The sequence below is a fragment of the Phaseolus vulgaris genome, chromosome 5, assembly GCF_000499845.2.
Source record: "Phaseolus vulgaris cultivar G19833 chromosome 5, P. vulgaris v2.0, whole genome shotgun sequence".
Taxonomy (NCBI): Eukaryota; Viridiplantae; Streptophyta; class Magnoliopsida; order Fabales; family Fabaceae; genus Phaseolus; species Phaseolus vulgaris.
Genome location: NC_023755.2, coordinates 7,655,621 through 7,679,160, shown reverse-complemented (window position 1 = coordinate 7,679,160; position 23,540 = coordinate 7,655,621). Strand labels below are relative to the sequence as shown.

The following is a 23,540-nucleotide window of genomic DNA, read 5'->3' as shown; positions in this document are numbered from 1 at the left end:
ACTTAGTATATTTACAAACTTGTTCAAAATTTTCAAGTTCAAAGTTAGAGAATATTTCAAGGGTATAATTTAAATGCTTTTCGAACAGAGAATGATATAATAAAACATATGTTAATAGGATATAGAGTTTTAGAATAATATTTTGTCAACCCAAAATTAGTGGTTATAGTATTAACCTAATGGTGGTAATACTTTAGGAATGTAGGAATCTTCTTCACTCTATTAAATCTTCTCAGATTGACATTAGCATCACAATATTGTTCTAAAATTTCTTCTTTTTCATTGTGGAAGATATTTTTGTTGTTTGTTGTATTTTCCTCACTACTAGTCAAACTTCAATGAACAAGAAAACTATGATCCCCATCATGATCATTACTATTATTTTTATTTTTGTGAATGAAATTGTTATTATCTATAAGCTAAAAAATGGAATCAAGATGATGAACATAATATTGCACAAGATCATGATTGTCATCTAAAACTTTATTTGAAACTTTGTAGGGAAAATATTTTCATAAAAGATAATACTTTTGCTAATAAGAATTTTTCTATCACTACAAGAAAATCATTAAATAGAAACTAATTTTAGAGAAAAAATAATAATTAGTCATTATATTGACTAAATTGAATATTATTTTAAAGACTAAAAAATTATTCGTATCTAAAGTGGTTTCTGTTATTAATAAAACTTTATAAAATGATTTCTAAATCGATATCTACATTAATTATCAAGGTTTTAACTACTAATATTTTAGATTTTAAATCAGTCACCCGCTATCGGATCGTTATCAGACTATCCATAATATGTTGTCTCACGCATGAGTTGTCACTCTCGGTGTGAGGGGGTGTGTTGGAGATCCAACATCGACTAGATATTATAACATTTCATAGTATATAAGTAGGTGTAAACCTAACCTTATAAGCCAGTTTTATGAGGTTGAATTAGGCTTAAAGTTCACTTATTAATAATAAGTAAAAATCAACATGTAAAAGTAAAGACAAGGACAAAACCACAAAAACATGAAGGTACTCCAAGGCCATCAAATGAGTAAAGGAAAATCATCTCCTCCATAAGCCATTGATGCAGTGAAAGAAGAAAGGGAGAAGAAGAAGATGGAGGCCACAACACAGGTAAGTCAATAAACTTATTTAACTCTTGAATATGAATCTGTTTATTGGAAAAGTTGTTTGAAAAATACAAAGATCAATATAAGCATAGGCGCCTTAACATAAAAATAGAAAATCTAACTAAAAAACTTATGCAAATTAATTATCTAAACACTACCCAAGCCACTCCATCATCTACACACTAAATAAAACTCACAGCACTACACTTTTTTTTCTCATCCACCCACCATCAACCTCACACGCTGCACCGTGCTTTTCCTCACTCACGTTTCTATAAATCACACTCCCGTGCACTATTTTTTATCTCTGAAGCTCTCCTCACTCTCAAAGTACACATTCACATCACTCAAATTCTTTGCACTGGCCACGCTTTCCCTACTTCCATCCATTCATTTTTGCTCATCCCTCACACAACTTCTCTTCACATATACACACATCACACAAAAAACCCAGCAAAAAGAGAAGGAGAATGAAGGAATTTTTATCAAAATAGTGCAGTTTTCTTTTTTTAGATTTACGTAAATGGGCAAATGCAGAAAAATTACAAGAATGAGCATTTCTTAGTCAAAATTGTCAATGTAACATAAATTAAATTCATTAATTCATTCACTTTTCTTTTAATTAAAGTTGCCAACCGGATTGACAACTTCAGTTTAAATAAAATTGGACATTGGATTGATAACTTTAGTATATTTTATCTCAATTAAAGTTGTCAATTCGGTTGACAAGTTCAGTTAATTGTTTTTAAAATAATTAATATTTTTTAAAATTAAAAAATGTACATAATAATAATTTAAAAATTGTTTAAAATTACATGAAGTGAATAAAAATAAGAATATTGTGAAAATTTGTATTTTATAGATAAATAATATTAAGAAATTAAAACTAAATTTTGTTTCAAAAAAACAAAGTTACCTAAAATTAAGTTGGATTAAAAATAGGTTGTGTAATAAATGTAAAATATTTAGTACTTTTTAAATATTGTTTAAATTAAAAATATTTTTGTTGTTTTTAAAAAATTGAAATTATGTTCGTGAAGTAGCGTTTATAGTTGATACAATTATAGATAAAAAAGGGTAGCGTTTAAATAATATTTATAAAATGATAAATAAGTACAATTTATACATGATTAGAAAATAGAAATGTAGGAAAAGTCATTTATGAAAAGTTGTGCCACATGATGGTCTTCTTTGTTGTCTTCGTGGTCGTCCTTGTGGTTGTTGTTTGGATGGAAGGGTAGGAGGGGGCGGAGGTGGAATGTCATCGTCAATGCCTTCGACTTCATTGTCATCACTCTGATTTCTGGACACCTGCAAGGCATTGTTGGTCGATAATACTGCATGGATGACATTGGATTGTAGGCAGATAAGGGGTCATGGTAGAGATTGCAAAGGGATTTGATGGACCAACAAAAATTTGTTGTTGAGATGGAAATGTTGAGTAGTTGAAAGGTGGTTGATGGAATGACGATTGGAATGTCATGTGAGATTGATCCCTATATCCGAACAACTAGGTCAGTTGAACACCTACCGAACAAAAAGATTGTTGTTGAAACGATTGAACTTGAGAAGAAGACCTGACATGATGTTGATAGTGAGGTTGTGTAGTCTCTTGTGGCATATCATACTGTTTTGAAAATATGTGTTAATTTTGGATGAATGAATGAAGAATAATAAATAATTTTGTAATTGAATGTACATCGTCATCGGACGATGACTGTATTAGCGAGATGTAGCGGATAATATGGTTGATGTACCATTGCATGTATGTTGACTTGTCATGCAAATAGCTATTTCCGTTAAATTGATTTTCGTGAATTATACGATTATGACGGTCATTCCACATAGATATCCATGCGACATGATATTGTGGCCAGTATCGATCAGTTTGTCCTCTCATATCCTCTTTGTGAAGTTGATCAAGGTTGAATGGGTCACTTGGAACTCTGTCGAAATCCAAATTGACGCATAACCCTATCAACCTGATGAAATTCAACTGTTGCAAAACATATGAGAGGAACCACCGCCCGTGCAATTGGGGAAACCTCAATAGTTATCAAGCGCCTAACATAATCCACTTGATATGAAGTCCAAAGAAACTATAAATAAATGTTTGAAACATCAGTAATATGAAATTTTCAGTTAAAATGATATGTTAGTTTATATATTGGTCACAACCTCTTTAGCTTTAATGCCATCAAACATTGCTCGTATTTCTGGAATAGTTGTTCCTCCTATGTGCGTCCTATGCATCCTCTGAGTCCACCTAACGTAAGCAAAGGAATATTAAGAACTTTGTTTTCTTGTCTCGAAAATTAATACAAAAAAACATACCTTTTCCTGAGTGGGAAACCAACCCCTTATTGAACTTCTTCATCGATCAATGGTTGAAGTTGTGGAGAAATGCATGTTAGGCGTTCCCACACCCAACATTGTAAAAGCAGCGTGCAACCTCCAATATTATCTTGATTAAAGTCTATTTCGTGATCGAGCACACAATACAGAGAAGCCAATACAACTGACCCCCAACTATAATTCTTGACGTTGTTTAAGTCAACCAGCTTTAATAGATACATTAAATGTACCTTACTACCAGAAGAATCAGGAATCAATAGGCTCCCAATAAGTGTTAATATGTGGGCTCGAGCATGTTGAGCAATAACATCAATGATTGCATGATGTGGCAGTTCCTGAAAAGTATTGTTAAGCCAAGACAAATTAATTGCATTTCCTTTTACCACTATAAAGGGTTGTATAAATCCGAGCAACTACTCACACAAAGATACTAAATCACCACTAGTAATTCCGGTGACAACCTCTCCATCAATAGGTAAACCCAATATCAATTCCACATCTTCCAAAGTAACAATTGTTTCACCAAGAGAAAAGTGAAAGGTATGAGTCTCCGTTCTCCACCTTTCCAATAATGTTGTAAGTAGTACGTGGTTGAAGTCAATGTTCTTAAATTTTAACAAATATCCAAAACCAGAATGATCAATTAATTGTTTGACTCGTTGGTCAAGTATGTTCTCATGCTTTAGTACCCAAATTGCATGTCTTCGGGGTCTCAATAGTCTTTCATTACCTACCATACGTCTTTAGCAACATGTTTCTCTTGGAGTCGCAATAGGAACATATTCGCGGGAAGGCGATGAGATGCCATAAAATTCTAATAAGATAATTCCTAAAAATACAACCAATTTTTAGAGTACCTTCATAGATAATTCCTATTAAAAAGAGTATTCCCTTGTAAATCTCAAATATAAATACATTTTAATTATTTTTATTTTATTTAATGAAATTACACTTTCAATTATATTATGGTTTTTGACCATCATGGGACCTTTTTTTTTTGTTTTTACCAAAATGGGGTCGCTGTAAAAAAAATTACAAATCTGGGGCAAGTTGGCATGTTGGTACAACTTTGCCACGTCAGCCTGAAGTCGTGCCAACTTGGCATGACTTCTGCCACATCAACCTGAAGTCGTACCAAGTTGGCACGACTTTGTCCACATCATATTTTTAAAAAAAAAAATTATTGTTTTTAAATAAATATATATTATAATTATTTAGTTATAATTAAAATTATAAGTTATGTAATATTTGAAATTAATTTGATAAATAAAATTTTTATGAAAGAATAAATACTTAGGTAAAGAAAATGAGGAAATTAATAATCAAACTTGAAATTGAATTTTATTATCAAGCTTGTTTGTGCGGACAATTGCTTCTATTGTGACTTTCGGTTCTGCAATATGAACATTTCTTTTGTTTTTCATATTTTTTTATTAATCTAATAACCAAATTAATATATTACATTACCGTCAAACATAATTCATACACAATTATTCATTTTTTATTGCTTAAAACTAACACCCTTAGAAAATTATGTATCAAATTAATTTTAAACAGTACATAATTTACTACTCAATATCTAAATAAGAAAATTTTACAAGAAAATTAAATATATATATAACTTGGCACAACTTCTACATATGAAGTCGTGCCAAGTTGACACGACTTGTCCAAATTTGTAATTTTTTTGAAAGCGACCCCATTTTGGTAAAAACAGAAAAAAAAAGACCTCATGATAGTCAAAACCCCTTATATTATACACCATTATCAATAAATATTTATTTTCTTAAATTAAAGATAAAAAAAGATATTTACAGTTATGGTATACTATGAATTAAAAAAACATACTAATGTTCTTATTATTATTATTAAAAAGGATTCGTATGTTGTGAATATTATTAAAACTATTATATAACTTTAGATTCTTTTATTATATAAAAATTTGTACTGAATTAAGTTTAGGGTGCAGTGATATTTTCCTGATATTTAATTGATGTAAAACAAAAAAGATTTTAAATCATTATGTTATTATATATTAATACTCCATTATGATCTAAATACATTATGTTATTTTATATTAATACTCCACCTAAACCTAAATACAAACAAGATATTACAAACAGAAAGTCTATTTTTCTATTCTATTGTTTACAAGATTAAAGATATTATTACATTAGAACTAAATTCTTTTACATGTAATTTTTACTTATATATATAGAACTAAATTTTAGTCAAAATCAAGATATATATAAAGATCCACCCAGTGAAATATTAGAGAGAAATTACCTTTGTGATTGGATGCCACACTTAAGCACTTCCAGAACAATGACAAGGCTACAGAAATATAAAGGTGAGCATGGGTGGTGCTTGAATGTGTATTGCATAGGAGATAGAAGTTTATTAAATAGACATGCTTGTGAGTTTCAATAAGTGAAAGTTTGAATTCAAACTTCATTGGCAGAAAGAATCTCTGCCTCTGATTCTTATACCACACCAAAGTGAAAATTGTAGTCATGTGAAGATAAAGCTGGCGAGAAAATAAAGCATTGCTTGTGAGAAAATAAAGTTGGTGGTGCACGGTCTTGCAATTGAAGTTGTCAATAGTGAGTAAAACTTTTTTATATGGTGCCTATGCAAACAATGCCTATTCCAAGTAGCCAATGGTGAATGCTACTTCTTCCAAAGTTGTCAATGGTGAATGCAACTTCTTCCAAAGTTGCCAATGGTGAAGGCAACTTCTTTGTTATGAAATTGAAAAAAAAATAAATGAAACAAAGTGTAGCGTGGCGTGATGGTTTTCTATACACTGAAAAAAAAAATGTCCTGTTCGTAGTTTAAGATTTGACATATCAATAAAAATTTCAATAATTATGTTAGAATTATATTCAACTCAGACTCAACATTTGTTATATAATGGAACAACAATGGAGTCTTGTAACCTTCATTTCTCCTTTGTTCTACACTTTTTCTTCTCTTAATTGAGATATTATTTTCTCCTTCTAGTGTAAAGTTCAAAGAAAATCATAAAGGTAATGTAAATTTCCATAACATTCTTGTTTATCATCTTCTTTCCTCCTACGACTTTGATTTGGATGATGAAGATCAATTGAACAGATCTTTTTCACAATATATTTCATCTAACAGTCAATCCGAACATAACATTGACTGCGACCTCAATGAACACATGTCTTTCATGTCAAAGGAGGCGACATTGAATGCCACATAGACAACAATTACAAATTTGTTGTCGTGGAATCAAAGCCAAACAGATATATGGCTCGGTGCATACATCATGATGAAGGGTGCCAATGGAGATTACGTGCATCTTTTAGTAAAATCTGAAGTCAATGGGAGATAAAGAAAATTGATGCATAACATAGTTATTTGTTAACAAATCTTTCGGCAAACCATGTTAATTTGGACTCAACCCATATTGCATTTATGGTGCTGACTTCAATAAAAGAAAACCCTTCCGTCCCAATTAAAATCTTAATTGCAAAAATAAAAAATATGCATGGCTATACTATCACATATAGAAAAGCTTGGTTTGGAAAATAGAAAGTTCTTGCTTTGGCATTTGGCGATTGGGAACAGTCCTACAATGATCTTTCTAGATGGTTGGAAGAAGTAAAAGAAAGCAATTTGGGGGCAATTATGCGGTATATTGCTTCTCCTTGTATGGTTGATGGTATTCAAGACAACTCTTGTTACGTGTTGGATCGTGTGTTTTCGTCTTTCAAGCCTTGTATCGATGGTTTAATTTTTGCAAACCCATTGTACAAGTTGATGGGACATTTCTAACCAGAAGATACCACGGAACATTGTTGACCGCGATTGCTTAAGATGGGAATTAAAACATATTTCCATTGGTGTTTGCGATTGTTAAAGGTGAAACTCAGGAGGCTTTAATTTGGTTCTTCCAATTATTACGACAATATGTGACACCTCAGCTGAATTTGTGTATGATTACTGATAGAGGAACCAGTATAATTGCAGCATTACAATCTGAAGAAGTTGGATGGGAAGGAGACGACCTCGTTTCTATGTATTGCATACACCATATCGTATCGAATTTCAACAAAAAAATCAAAAATGTTGAGCTCAAACGACAATTGATTAACATGGATAATGACATTCCTTACCTTCTCTCATAGATAATTACGACCTTTTACCATTTAACTAATTTCATTTACTTCTTTATCACAACTTATGAGATGAAACAACCCACAGTACATGCAAACCTATCAGTTATGCGATATAAGTTCAAGCAAGCATTTTCTTGGATAGATCGCATACCGTTAGAGAAATGGACTCAAGCATACAATGGGGGAAAGAGGTATGGCCACATGACCACAAATCTAGCAGAATGCATTAACTTCGTGCTTAAGGGAGCTCGTTCCTTGCTGATTTCCGTTTTAGTTAAGGCAACTTTTGAAAAAACAAAAACATGATTTGTTGAACAAGCCTTCAAAATAGACACCATGTTACGCGCAGGTCGTTATTATCCAGAAGATATCACAACCTTACTTAGAAAAAATAAAAAAGATTCGACTATGTGTTTTGTGGAAAGGTTTAATGCAGAAAATTCTGAATTTGATGTCCAAGAATTAGCCACCCCTAACATGGTCGACGACCTCAGTCATATACAATTAGATTAAATGATTGGTGGTGTGATTGTGGCCACTTCCAAGTTGTTCGAATTCCCTGTCGTCACGCTATTGTTGTTTGTTCCTCTTGTCATTTACAAATTATGACATTCATTGATTCAGTTTACAACCTCCACACGATTAGAAAGGCATATCAAGTTGAATTCCATCCCGTTCGAAATGAGGATTATTAATCTACTTATATCAGGCCAAATTTCATACCTGATCTCCACATGCGACGTAAAAACTCGGGACGACTAATTACAACTCGTTTGCATAATGAAATGGATCAACCAATTCAGAACAAGCCAAAAAATGTTCTTACTATCGCAATGAAGGTCATAACAGAAAAAATTGTCCATTTAGATAGTAGAGTCATTCTTTGTGATGTTGTTCTCATCAAATATTTTAATATCTTATTCTTTTAATGACTTATATTCAATAATTTAATTTATTTTGTAATACATTTATTTTACATAAATACATGTATATTATTACTTTTTACATATTATATAATTTATACTTTCATATATTATATAATCTAAAAATTAATACATAAATTATATCACATTTTTTATAAGTGTATTTTTAACTTTAACAATATTTAAAAAATACTAAATATTTTTAATTTATCAAAAAAATCATTTTTAACCCAATTTATTTAAAATTATTGTAAAAAAAATCATTTTTGTACTAGTATGGGCCGAACGGTCAATACCATGTCTCGGCTCCCACAACCGAGTCGACCAAACGTCCCACATCCGTGTGGGTCGATTGACACCTTCGGTCCAATTACGCTCAATCAAGATCAGTGAAGCTAAGCCCTCATTAGGAACTAGGTAATACACCTTTAAGCGCGATCCACCTCACTAATCTGGCCCAACAAGGTAGACCCATTAAAATAATATAAATAACGTACATTCAAATAAGCAGGTACGTCATTTATTAATGTACTCTGACACCTGAGTGTCGAACCCCCTTTGCTGACTTGAGCGTTGGAGTGTCTTCTGCAGGTACCCCAATTCGGCATTCTTTGGAAGATCGAGTGATCGAGCAGCTGACACTGGAGGAGTAGCGAGAAGATCGAAAGAGAAAGTTGAAGCATAACTCAACCGCCCGGTAGGAAAGAGGAAGACGAAGTTTATCAATAGTTTTCTAAGACCCATCTCCCTAGCAGAAACAATTTTAATTCTTCAACTTTATATATCATTTTCTTAAACAAAACAAAATTAAATTTTGGTATTATTTATAAAATAATTTTTTAACTATATATTTTTATTTTAAAAAATAAAATCAACATAACTTATCAACTGAATTGATAACTTTAATTGAGATAAAATATACTGAAATTGTCAATCCAGTATCCAATTTTATTTAAACTGAAGTTGTCAATCCGGTTGACAATTTTAATTAAAAAGACAATAGCAACCGGATTAATGAATTTAATTAATGTTACCTACATTATTGATAACTTTGACCAAGAAATATCAATTTCTGAACATTTTTCTGCATTTGTCCATTTACGTGAATCTAAAGAAAAAAATTGCACCATTTTGGTAAAATTTTCGAGATGAAAGGTGAAAGGAGTTATGCACGTGAATGAAAAACAAAATAGAAAGTAGCAACCACCTCCCTTCTTCCTCTCCTAGCCACCCTCCATCACCTTAAACAACAACATCGTTTAAAGCATCAGTAACAAAAGAGACTTGGAAAACTGAACAACCTCTTCAAGAGCTGCACCAGCACTGAAACCTTCCATGAATCCTCCACACCTACATTCCACTTGCTACATTTTAATGTATATGGATGCATTGGTTTATATTAAGGACGTGTTAACTGCATTTGCGTTTCTATTTTGGGTGTGTGAAATTGTAGTTTCGTTACATGTACAGTTTTTGCTGCCCTATTTTGATTACTGTTTCCAACATACCTGTTTATTTCTTTCGATAAAGAGCAAATTGTTGCACCTACGGTGGTAAGCAACATTCATTTTATTGCCACCTTCACGAGCAATCTTAATAATTAATAAAAAAAATATAATTTGACTACTCTTAAAATTGTATATAACTCTTGAATCACTTTTTTTTTTCTTTTTCCTCAGTGGTTCACCATTCTTAGTTAATGTCGAAACTTGAGGTGAAAATTCTGTCATTGTTGTATGGATGCAATTTATAAAAAAACTAATGATAAAGTTGACACCGATTGAAATCTAAATAATTATTATTTCATTATAATATAATATTTTATTTTAAAAAAATTGTAAAATAGTTGTTTTTAATTAATAAAGTGTCAAGCAAACTTTATCCTTTGCTGAGTGTGGTCACCTTACTTTTTCTTTGCTTTAGTTGTTCACGCACCTATCATGGGTTATTTCCATGTGGGCACCATTTGGTGCCAATCTTGAAAAAATGAAGTGGGGGCCCACGATTGGGTCCAAATTGCTGAAACAATTGCATGCAATTAAAAGTGGAGAATATGAGGAGATTTAAGCAAATTCCTACACCCAATCTTTTTCAACTGCACCGAACACAATTTTAAATTCCCAAAAATACCCTTCATTTTAGGAAATGAAAATTCAGAATTAAAAATAATAATAAATCTGGAAGAGATTATTGTGTTCCGAAAATCAAAATTCAGAAAAAAAAATCAAAATCTCATTTTGGTAGAATGTATTTTTATATGTACCCCATTTTATTTTAGAGCATTTCCGTCTTTTCATCCTAAAAATGGGTGCATTGATATGGTGCAGGAAGCAATTGTCTCACCTGAAAGGGAGAGCATATGAGGCCCACAGTTTGTATATTTTAATTTTTTTTCTCAGCCATTCATTTACCAATTTGTGTAGCCCAAAGGCTCTTTGTAGTTCACGTGGATCTCCATGAGAAAGCTACTTTTTTTTTTAATTTGTTTTTTTCACCATGTGTATTCTAAATTTTGGGTCTTGGTTTTCTAGGCTTTTTTTTTTAAACCACCATTCTAATCTTAATTTTGTTAATATATAGATAAAAGTGTACCTTATTTTTGTATAAGCATGCTTATTTATAGAGTTTGTAATGGATTCTCTCGTTGATGAGTCGTATTTAATGTCTATCATAGCTTAAATGGAATTACCTGATTTGTCACATATCTTCTTCATATACCTTGGTGCATTAACTTTAGTCGGTCAAGCGACCTTTAATACCGAGTGACGTGGTTCGTTCGGCCTCGACCGGTACACTAACTCTCATATTCGAGGGAAAATCTTCAAAAAGAGTCTAGATGTAACTGTTTGGTATCTCGAGGTTGGAAGGGACAATTTTGATCATTGATCACTGCAATTTAAGCGTTGATTGGACGTGTGTTTCACAATGTATATTTAAAGTTTAACCTAATTTCCCGATCTGAGCCGATCTAACGGTTCAACTGGCCATGTCGTTTCGAGTATAATTAGTTAGACTCATTGGACCAGAGTATCTAACGGTTCAAAGGAGGGCGACGTTTCACGTTTTTGTGGTAGGACCTCTATAAATAGTGGTTCATTTCAAACTTTATGCTTTGCATATTCTCTGACTCCGAATACTAAGTGATATTATGAGTGTTGAATTGTGGCAAGGTGTTTTCCACTTTCTTTGGAAGGTTAGTCATGTCTTCTTTTGAGTGTTCATCCTCTCCATCTTCTCCTACATCTTTTGAGGGAGTTTTAGTTATTTTGAGTGAGGTTCAAGGTGAGTTAGTTGGTTCTAGTGGGCCGATCGATCTTGCTAGTTGACCGCCTCGTCATGCTGGTTATGACCGAGTATATCCTCGTGTTGTTGAGTAGATTACCCATTTTTGGCGTTTATCTGCAGTTGATGAGTTTATATCAAGAGTCATCGTGTTAAAATATGACTCACCAACAAACGTGGTTACAGCCGATAGTTGTAGTTCCTCTGAATGTGTTTGTCACGATCGGGAAGACTCACCCTAAGATTTTCTTTATGTTTATACTTGTTTCTTTACTGACCTTCATATTACCATTCCTTTTTATGAGTTTACGATTGAGGTCCTTAGAATTCTCAACGTAGCTCCAACCCAGCTTAATCCTAACTCTTGGGCTGCATTACAAGTCTTTCGACTTATTTGTGATTTGTTCTTACTGATGTCGTATCCTCAATCTTTCTTTTTTATTATAACTCTCGTCCAGTGATAAGTGCCTAATTTCAGTAATATTTCATATTAAAATATAGCACTTATGAGTATTAATTGCTAATTACATATAAAATAATCCATAATTTATGAATTTATACCTTTTTACATATTTTATGATCTTTATTTGAATAAGAGCATTTTATTCCCAAATTTACTGTTAATTTTAAGTTTTTAGGGAAGAATGAAGATGATTGGGCTAAAGTGAATAAGATAAGTTAAAAGGAAAAGGGTGGAAGGTCCAGAACACACAAAAAAATCAAAAAGTCCAACTCAGCAACGTAGTTTCTCGCTCAAGGGAGCTCATTCGCGCTTGACTGAAAATGCTCCAGTGAAGTTTTTGGAAATCAACGCCTTTCTCATTCAAGCGAGAATGCGTAAGACAGATTGGACCATTTTATGTTTTTATCCATATGCCCATCAGCGCGACACAGGAAGTCACCTAAAGGTTAAATAAAGGGCTAAAGGCTCAACCCAATGGTGCCAGATTAAGAGGAAAACACCATTGAGTGACTTGTAACCCAATTAGGAGAATAAAAGGTACTAGAAGATGTGTGGTTAATTCTACCATTTGGGATTGGGAGTAATTTGTTCAAACTCTTATGTATTGAGGTGAAATTTAAATATATGATATAATATTATGTTCTTGATTGATTATTGGTATTGTTGTTTTATTTCTAACTCTTGATATAGAATCCTAAATCTGACTTAAAAGTATTTTTAGGGTTCTAACCTAAACAACAATACTTAACATATAGACTTGAAATGTTAATTGTTATTAACGTATGAGCGAGACTCTAAGTTGTTTTTATAAGTATGCGAGAAATCAATATTTAGAAAACATTCTTAATAATTTTATATGCGAGAAATTGATATAAATGAATTTTATATGAATGAAGGAGGCCCAATCAGTGATGAGCTAGTTCTGGTGCATCCACTTGAACAACAAAAGGGAATCTCCTTTCATGTGGAAAGCTACCATAGACAATCTTTATTCTGGTGGAATTTGATAAAAACAAAATATTTCTCTTCTTAGAAGTGCCAATCTAATGGTTCACGACCTTCAAAGAAAAATAGTTGGAGCTTGGGTGGGCAGATAGTATGAGAGCAGTTTGTATGGTGGTGAACGTGGTTTTTGTGAGGATTGAGGATAGCTTGTTGGTTGTCATTGTTAAAGGGGGATGATGTTGCAGTGGTTTGAAAATACTTGGTGCCATCTGTTGGGGGAACCACATGCTTTTCGTGTGAAATGGAGGGAACTTGATCCATGAGAAAAGTGAAAGCGGATTGCATAGAGTCATTACGTGCCTCCATGACTACCTTTCGAGTATGATTGTCCTCAATCTGCACTTGAATATCAGAGAGATGTTCTTGTATGGTGTGTAGTATTTTCTCTAGATATTTTGTGTGGGATTTGGGAGGTATTGTAAGGGTAATGAAAGCACCAAATTGCTAGACTTTTGCTACAACTACATTATGGAAAAAAGAGAATTCATTAAGAAACTAGGGCACAAAACTTTTCATATTCATTTATGTTCTATAATAACGTAAATAGACATTAAGTGGGTTCAATGAGCCTTTCAGACTATTTCTTTCTTAGACTATCCAGTATCCCTTTTGTTTTACTACAATGAACTTTCATCCCCACTTCTTTCCTAACTTATAAAATTATCCATCTATCTGGGTTGTTTAATTTGTCTCTTGAACCTACTTGTATTAATGGACTGTTGGAACTAATTGAAGGAAATAAGAGAAGACAAAAGGTTGTAGCAACTAATTGAACGTAATTGCACAAAATTGTAATACTGATCTTATTCATTTTGATTTACTCAATCATATATATAATAAAATTACAATTACTGGAAGCTATAAAATAGGAATACTAACAGGCATGTAAACTGACCATTAATGCAATATAACGATAAAATAGTTTAAGGGTAATAAAATCAGAATTAATAATAATAAAATATGAATTAATAACCAACATCCTCCCTTAATTCTGATTTGGAACAACCTTCTCAATTTGAATCATGATATTGTTTTTCTCAATCGCCATCAATTCTTCATTCATAGTCTTTTGCCATTTGGGGTGTTGAATGGCATCGGCAAGTCTCACAGGTTCTGATTCTACAAGAAAAGCAAAGTGAACCAAATCTCCATTGTCATCAACTTCATCATCAAGATTTACTTCGCAATCTTGAAGATGTACAGGTTGTCGTTGCTGCCTTCTTGGTCGCTCCATCATAGTTGCAATTGGAGTTGCAACTTCAAGTTGAATTACAACTTCAGGTTGAACTGCAGGTGCTTCAAGAGTGACTCCATCTTCCATATCATCGTTCAAAACATAAATATATCGTTTTTTCGAATCTATTTCAGCTGCTGCATTCCATTGCCATTCCTCATCTTCGGCAAATGTAACATCACGACTAACAATCACCTTCTTTGTCATTGGATTGTACAGTTTGTATCCCCCATGCTTATATCCAATGAAAATGGTCTTCTCTGCCTTATCATCCAACTTCGATCTTGCTGCCTTGGGGACATGAGCATAAGTAATTGACCCAAATACCTTCAAGTGTCGCACATTGGGTTTGAATCCACTCCATGCCTCAATCGGAGTTGTGTTAGGAACACTCCGAGTGGGTGATCTGTTTATCAAATATATCGCACATGTTACGGCCTCAGCCTAAAAATAATTTGGCATACCTTTCGCTTTAAGCATGCTTCTCGCCATGTCCATGATTGTTCTATTCTTTCTCTCAGCAACTCCGTTGTGTTGAGGTGTGTAGGGACAAGTTATGTTATGCTGCAACCCAAGTTCTTCACAGTGCCTCTTGAACTCATTAGACTTGTACTCACCTCCTCCATCACTACGCACCATCTTAATTTGTCTGCCACTCTGTCTTTCAACAAATGCTTTAAATATTTTAAAGTAGTGGAATACCTCATCCTTGCTTTTCAATAGATAAATCCAGGTTTTCCTTGAAAAATCATCAATAAAAAAAATACTTATTACCTCCAACTGATGATATGTTCATCGGACCACAAACATTTGTATGAACAAGCTTCAAAGGAAATTTTGCACGCCAAGGCTCCTTAACAAATGGTATCCTGTGATTCTTTCCAAAAATGCAAGCCTCACACAATTGATCAGGATGATGAATATGGGGTAAACCATTTACTAAATTTCGTTTGGAGATATTTTCCAAACTCTGGAAATTTAAGTGTCCAAAGCGTAAATGCCATAACCACGATTCATTATTCACTATTGCATTCAAGCACTTGAAATCACCCATATGAATATCTACTGGAAACATGCGGTTTTTTGATAAAAAGGATTTAAGAATCAAACTACCTTTTTTTTTTATCAAAAATCGATAATTTATTTTCAACTCTGTGCATCACATAACCCTTCTCGGCCAGCTGTCCCATACTCAACAAATTACTTTTCATATCAGGTACATAGAAAACATCATAGATGTACCTGTGATCATCATTCTTCAATGTAATAAGAATTCTCCCTTTTCCAGTCACCGGAACGAACCTGCCATCACCGAATTTCACTTTTGTGCGAAATGAGTCATCCAAATCTGCAAACAACTCCTTCTTACCACACATGTGATTTTTTGCAACCTGTATCCAAATATCAAGTCTGATTGTTTGGAGTTTCATTTGATGTGGTTGCCATTAGTACTGCATGATCCTCTTCATCTTGTTCGTGATTACTGTCTTCTTGAGCACAATTGGCAGCATGGTTATCACCTTTTGATATGCACTTATTTGCATAATGTTCACGTTTATGGCAATTATAACACTCAACATTTGATTTATTATAAACGCCTCCTCGTCCTCCGCGACCACGTTCCCCACGCCAAGCGCCTCCATGATTTTGGCCACCACGACCTTTGCTGAAATAACTATCATGTTTATGATAGGAGCTACCAATTGAGGCTTGTGCTTGTAAAGCCTGTTCAATTGGTTTTTCAATCTTATTGTCATTCATCCGCTACTCATGCGCTCGTAGAGAACCAAACAATAACCTTACTGTCATTTTTGAAATGTCATTGGCCTCTTTAATTGCGGCAACAACATGTTCAAATCTGAGAGTTAAAGATCTCAAAATCTTTTCCACCTTTGCCTGCTCCGAATGTGTTTCACCATTGGTCTTCATCTGATTTGTCAAGGCAAGAACTTTATTTATATAGACATCAATAGTCTCTGTGGTTTCCATCTGTAGCAATTCATATTGGCGTCTTAGGGTTTGAAGACGCACCCTCTTGATCTTGTCATCACCTTTATAATTGGTTGACAAAATGATTCATCACTGGCAGTTGTTGCTCCTTCTATCTCTGCTCAAACGTCTCGTCATTCATCCCTTGATGGATGAGATACAAAGTCTTATTGTCCTTCTTCTGATCACGATGCGCTACTCGTTGTGCCCCAATTGCATTAGCAGCTAATGCAGACACTCCATTCTTAACGACATCCCATAACTCATGATAATGAAACAAAACAAAACTCTCATTTGCACACACCACCGATTGTAATTTTTTCCATCAAGGATAGGGACTGATAATTGGGTAGAGTTCATGATACCAGTTGTTGAAACTAATTGAAGGAAATAAGAGAAGACAAAAGGTTGTAGCAACTAATTGAATGTAATTGCACAAAATTGTAATACTGATCTTATTCATTTTGATTTACTCAATCATATATATATATATATATATATATATATATATATATAATAATAATAATAATAAAATTACAATTATTGGAAGTTATAAAATAAACCTATAAACTAACCATTAATGCAATATAACGGTAAAATAGTTTAAGAATAATAAAATCAAAATTAATAATAATAAAATATGAATTAATAATCAACATGGACGAGTGTGTATCATATAATTTTTTTTTTTTTATGAATTTCATTTTGCTTTTTTTTAAAATTTTCTTGTGCGACTAATAAATGACAAAAAAATTCTTTTTATGTTTATTGACTTTTTTTATATTTGTAGATGTGTTCTCATTCATTCTACGTGATCTTAGAAACCATTATCCATTTCATGTTGTCAAACATATCCAAGACACAACATGACGTACACTTAGGAGGATGTGCTTTTAATCTAAACCTTTCCAAACAAAATCATTAATTTATTATCAAAAGCTATTATGACTTACTACTTTCGTGGAATAATATAATATAAGTCATATTTTATATACGTTCATATGCAACATATGAAACTTTTTATAAAGTTGAATTTATCTTGTTGTAAATTAAAAATAAATAAAAAACTGTCAAATTTGTAAACTCTATCATATAATTTCTTTAAATTTATTAATTTATATAACTTCATTTTAACTTATAAATAAATTCATTTTATTTATTTTTATTTCTAGACCTTTTTAATAATTTATTTTATGACATATACTTTGTATATGATTTTTTTAGATCAATCCAGATTTTCAATTTCAATGTAACATACTGAATTTAAGCATACCCTTCAATAAGATTACTTCTTTTTCCGAAAAAATATATTTAAAAACCGAACACATTGAAATATATATATTTCTAACAGAAAAAAAAAATCATGACTGCACAAAGAGTATCAGAATATTTTTTTTTTTTAATTTAGAACTTATAGTTATAAATTAATTTCGGGTTGTCAATAGTGTCAGCTTTTTTTTTTTTTACTTTATCCTTTTCTTAATGTACAGAAAAAGAACTCCTTTCTATATATTCAGTTTGTCAAAAAATGTTGTTCCACTTTGGTGTTAAAACATAAGATTTAAATGCTTCTTTTAGTTACTTAAAATACTTTTTATTTTTTATATATATAAAAATCTGTATTTTATATTCTTTTAAATTTTGAAATTATTTTATAAAATAAGTAATATTTTAATATTTTTAAAATTTTAAAATTCTTACTTTTATCCTAATATTTATTTTAATATATATATATATAATGAGTTTCAAAAATAGTTTAACAATGAATAAATTAAATTAAAAAAAACATTTTAAAATGTTTCAACTCTTATAGATGAAGATGTATAAAGAGTCATTTAGGTAGCACAATACATATAACCAAGATGCCTAAGAGACACTAGAAACTTGCTAGACATTCAAAGTGGATTTTTTTTCTAAAAAACTACTTATTCAAATGCCCAAGAGACACTAAACACCACCATACCCAGCCAAAAACGAAAGGTAAAACATCTCTTGTTAGAACCACTTCAAGGCCAAAACTATGATTCTACATCATTGATTCCACTATGAAACTGGAACCTTAGTCATCTTTTAGATTGTTATTACATAAGACATTAACTATATATAACCAAAACTTAAAAAATATGATATTGCAAAAAAACTCCACTTCCTTAGATTGTGACCAACAATGGTATAGGGTGTTGTCTGAATTTCTGACTAGTTCTTAGAAACTAATGTTTTAGAGTTGTCCAACTTTCTCTTGGTCTACATAAGACTTTGTCCACTGCTAACAGTTTGCCTACATAAACCTTCATTATTTCCCTTACAAAAAATCAGCAAGTCCAAAGCTGGTAATAACAGAGAAACAACGAATTGTCACTTCCCCTCACAACATGAAAGCCCTGCATCAAGTGGCACTACATGCATTGTAAACAAGAAATTGTTTGAACTACTTGTTCACTTCCTGCAAAACCAAAAAACACTTTCCTTCTTAAGAAGATAAACAAAACAAACTTAGAGTATAGACAAACACACTAACACCGTACGAAAAACCAATGGACATTTATGTGTAGTGAAAAAATAGCAAAAGATACTTCAAACTAAGAATAAGATTTGAGACATATTAAGGGATTTTGAATCCAAACAAGAAAACACAAAAATGAAAGTAAACAATTTAGCTTTCATCCTCACCCAATACATAAGTTAAACAAATGGAAAATTTCTTCCTCAACCTTCCCTTGTTTGAAGATGACTCTGTTTCTCTAATCCCAAATGCAATTTATGACCGTCACCCTAAAACCTTTCCATAAAATTTTATTTTTTATTAACATGAAACAAATGAAAATGTTCAAAACATACCAACTCTTCATATTGAACAAACAAAATTACTATCCACTTATAAGACTTATTCCACACCTTATTTGCTATCTTATATTCTACAAATAGATGTTGGCAAATTCTTCCTTTTAAAAGGCATAGGGGACATACACTTGTAATAACCCTTCTAGTACACAGTAGGTTGTCTCTAAAAACTACCCTGTTTAGAAGAATTCTCCAAATTAATATTTCAGTCAACACAAATAATTAACGAGTCACATATTGAAATAAATAAGAATACTTGTATGCCAAATCCACATTTTAAACTGTTGAAAACCACAAACTAAATTATTTTTAAAATCATATTAAGTCTGTAAAATACTAATATAAATCATACAAGATAAGTTCAAATATATTTAGGAAAAACATTCAATCTTAGTCCAAAAATTCATCCGACGGCTCCATCCACATCTAGAAAGTAGTTATTAAATGCAGCATGTCACGCGCGTTACTTCGCGTGCCAAACACACAATGCAGCTTTCTTAGAAACTTCAAATTCAAACACGTCTTTTTTCTTTCTCCCTCTGAACGCGTTTGTCCCACACGTCAATGAACGCGCACGAAATCTTCAACTGCGTTAAGATTCATACTCCTAGCCCAATAAACCTTTATATATATCTCATTTGCTTCCTTAGTTTTCATCACATACCATTCGTTCTTCTCTTCATTCTGAAAGCAGAAAAAACCTGAAAAACAACAAAACTTCATCAACATCATGAATCACTTCAGCAGCCACCAAGAAACCCCTGGTAAGTTCTTGTGAATTCAACACTGGTTTGGTTTGATATCTAGCATCAACTAGAGATAAGAATACTCATTGTATATAAGTGGGTCATTGAATATAAGTGGGTGCAAATTTTACTACTCGTTTTATGGGGTTGAATTGGGTTTAAAGTCCACTTTATAATATGGTATCAAAGTCGTTTCGAGTTTATCCTAACAAGTGTTTATTGGGTCTATTGTGTTACTTGCTATCGGGCGATCACCCATAATATGTTGTCCCAAACACTCAGACCGTTATCAAACCACCTATAATATGTTGTCCCACGCAATGTACTCTCAACATGAAAGAATGTCATTTTATGGAGTTGAGTTAGGCTCAAAGTGTACTTAGTAATATGTTTTGAAATATGATTTTTTTTTTCTTGATAAAGTTTGATGATATGATTTTTATTTTGCTGCAGTATCATATGCACCACAGGGTCAGGTGTATTCTTCAACTCCATATGTGACTGCCCCACCCCCTATGGGTTATCCCTCTAAGGATGGTTCTGTAGGGTACCCTCAACAAAGGGTTCCAGAGGAAACCACAAGCAGGGGTGATGGCTTCTGGAAGGGATGGTAAGTCCTATTAAATTCACTTCTTCTTTTCATAACATTCAATAAACTTTGCTTAATTTTACTTTCTTTTCCTGCAGTTGTGCTGCTTTATGTTGCTGCTGGGTCCTGGATTGTTGCTTCTGATTGAATCACGTCATAGATTTGTGCCTAATACCAGATTCTTTCTTTTTTTCTATTATTTGTATTCTATTCTTTGTAGTGCTACAAGAATAAGGATCAGTTTCTGTTCCTTTATTGTACTTTTGAATGTTGTCTTTGAAAATTTATGAATTTTATGGTTAGTAATTTTTACGGCTCTCAGAAACCCTTGACTATTATTAAATTTTAATTGCTCTTGTCCTAACAAAATTATAATTGCGTGATTCTATAATTCTATTTTCAATTTAGTCAATTAAGTTTTTCTATTGTCATAACAATGTTATTTTAGTCTTTAATATATTTTAATTATACAATTTTAATTTATATATATATTATTAAGAATTTAATTAGAATATGTTCGCCCTAAAGATATCTAGGAATCTTTAACGAGAAGTGATAAAAGTGTATTATTATTTTTTCCTAAGAAAGCGTGTGAGTACTTATAAGTGTTAAAAGGATTAATAACAACTTCTTTTTGGATAGTGGTAGTGTTGATACTGGTTAACATATTGTGGGATAAGGACGTATTTTTTGGGTTATTTATTGTTCATATTTTTTAAAATTTTAAGCTAGGATGAGAGGATAAGTGATTGGTTAAGAATCAACATCTTATTATTATGTGATGTGTATATTTGATATTTTTCTAGATATAAAGATATTGTCTCATGTACTGCATTATTTTTATTTGAAGTTAACTTTGTTCATGATTATTGAACATCAATTGGACACAATTAGTTCGGTTGTTACATAACCTCTCCAAATTTAAGTCTTGAAGTGAATAGTTTTGATCAAACCCTCTGGTCATGATGAGTTCATACTATATACATAATTCTCCATATTCAAGTTAAGGCAAAGAATATTAAGTTATATGATCGTATCTCATTTAGCAACTATAAGTTTGAACAACACACAATCTCCTAGACTCAAGTCATGAAGCGAAGAGCTTTCATCTTAGATCCACATATAAGGCAATTTGATCGAATACTTGATTGCTTGAACCAGAAAAAATAAATTATTGTTCCTTGAAACAACGTGATGCTTCAAATATTATTTCATTACATAAAATTTTTTTCGTGAGAGGTAATGATGGTGCTTAATAAATGTTTTTTATTAGCGCTCAAAAACCTTTCTCTTTGTTGCTAAGTTCATGATAGACGATCTGAGTATTTATAACATATTTTCATTAGACGATATGGTAAGACTTGTTAAGTTTATAAAAAAATTCAGATTGGATGTCTTACTTGATTCTAACAATGATTTGTAGAGTTGCAGTGTATAGAGTAGACTCTTCGAGTGTCTACAAGTTTGTTCATGTTAGATGGTTTGACAAACATGTTTAACGAGTAATAAATTTTGTTTATAATTATTAAACAAAATCTTTAGAATTCATATATCTATTAAAAACGCATTCAATCAAAGAGATTTTATGTCCAAAAATAAAAATATTTGAACTAGCATAATGACTCTGTTCATCCTTGTTTCTTGTATATCTTTAAAATTCATCTTTTTCTAAACAAATTTGTCTAAATAAATATTGCGAATGTTTTGTTTAAGATATTGCAAATATCTCTTAAATCTTTTACAAACAAAAACATTTAGAAACACTGGAAATTTTTAATACTCGATTTTTGGTATCACAAAATAAGAAAAAGATTTTCAGATTATGTTTTGATTTGTTTTTATTAACTTATATTTTGAATATTTTAGAATTAGTTTTTTAAAAAAATTTGAAGCATAAATAAATTAAAAGATTGTAAGTCTAAGCTTTCTATTTTAAGCGCCTAGCACAAAAAAATATGAAGATATTGTAAAATTCATAATTAACCAATTCAATTTAGGTATCAAATGACATACTCAAAAAACTAAATAAAGAGATTAAAGGCAAAGAATGAAAGAAAGGAAAGCCAAACATAGATAAATGTGAAGTTATTAGATATATTTGTGAACCCAAAACAATAATCATCACTAAGGCTAAAGACATAAAAAAAACTTACTTGGTGTTCTCACCAACTAACCTGGATCGGACCTTGGTAGTGGACTCTGGGCTTGGATTTTTTTTTTTTTTTTTGCTGTTACTACTTTAAGATGCTAATAACTCACAGTGAGGGGAGTTTCACCTGTTGATTACACTCTGACAATCAAATCAGTGAAAGCATATAACTATCAGTATCTGAATATAAAGTATTTATATGAGTGTAGTATCGCAAGATTGAACTTACCTTTGTTTAGGGTCTCAAGCCCCTTTTACAGTATTCGTAGACCTTCCTTCAGAAGTTTAACAAACATAAAGATATTTTGTTAATATATCTCTTTAACTGTTTATTTTCGTTGAGATTTATAATAATATTTGTGCTTAACTAATTCAGTTATTTTTTATATTTTTTAATTTAATTATCTTTTCAATATAAGCTTCCAATTGTCTAGGCTAACCTCCTGACGTATCATTAGACTTACCATTTATCTTGGACTGAGCTAGGTATCTCCCCAAATTAACCTGACCAGCCAAGTTAACATACTTAAGTGCTCGGGTCGGAGCCCCGAGCACATCTGACCAGTACACTTGAGATGAACTTCTTTAGATTCTAAGAGTTCATGAAGTTCACTTGTAAGACAAAGAACAAAATGACGCGATAATAGTAGTAGAAAACGGACTACAAGCCAAATTTTCTTCAAGACAAACGA

The 23,540-nt window shown here is 32.0% G+C and overlaps 1 protein-coding gene across 1 annotated transcript; it reads left to right on the top strand.

The window, feature by feature from the left end:
* Positions 1-19,905: 19,905 nt before the first annotated feature.
* Positions 19,906-21,024, top strand: LOC137835057 (protein CYSTEINE-RICH TRANSMEMBRANE MODULE 9-like). Its single transcript, XM_068643394.1, has 3 exons — positions 19,906-20,128; positions 20,564-20,720; positions 20,798-21,024. The coding sequence occupies exons 1-3, from the start codon at positions 20,095-20,097 to the stop codon at positions 20,841-20,843; spliced, it is 237 nt and encodes a 78-aa protein (XP_068499495.1). The 5' UTR covers positions 19,906-20,094; the 3' UTR covers positions 20,844-21,024.
* The last annotated feature ends 2,516 nt before the right edge of the window (positions 21,025-23,540 follow it).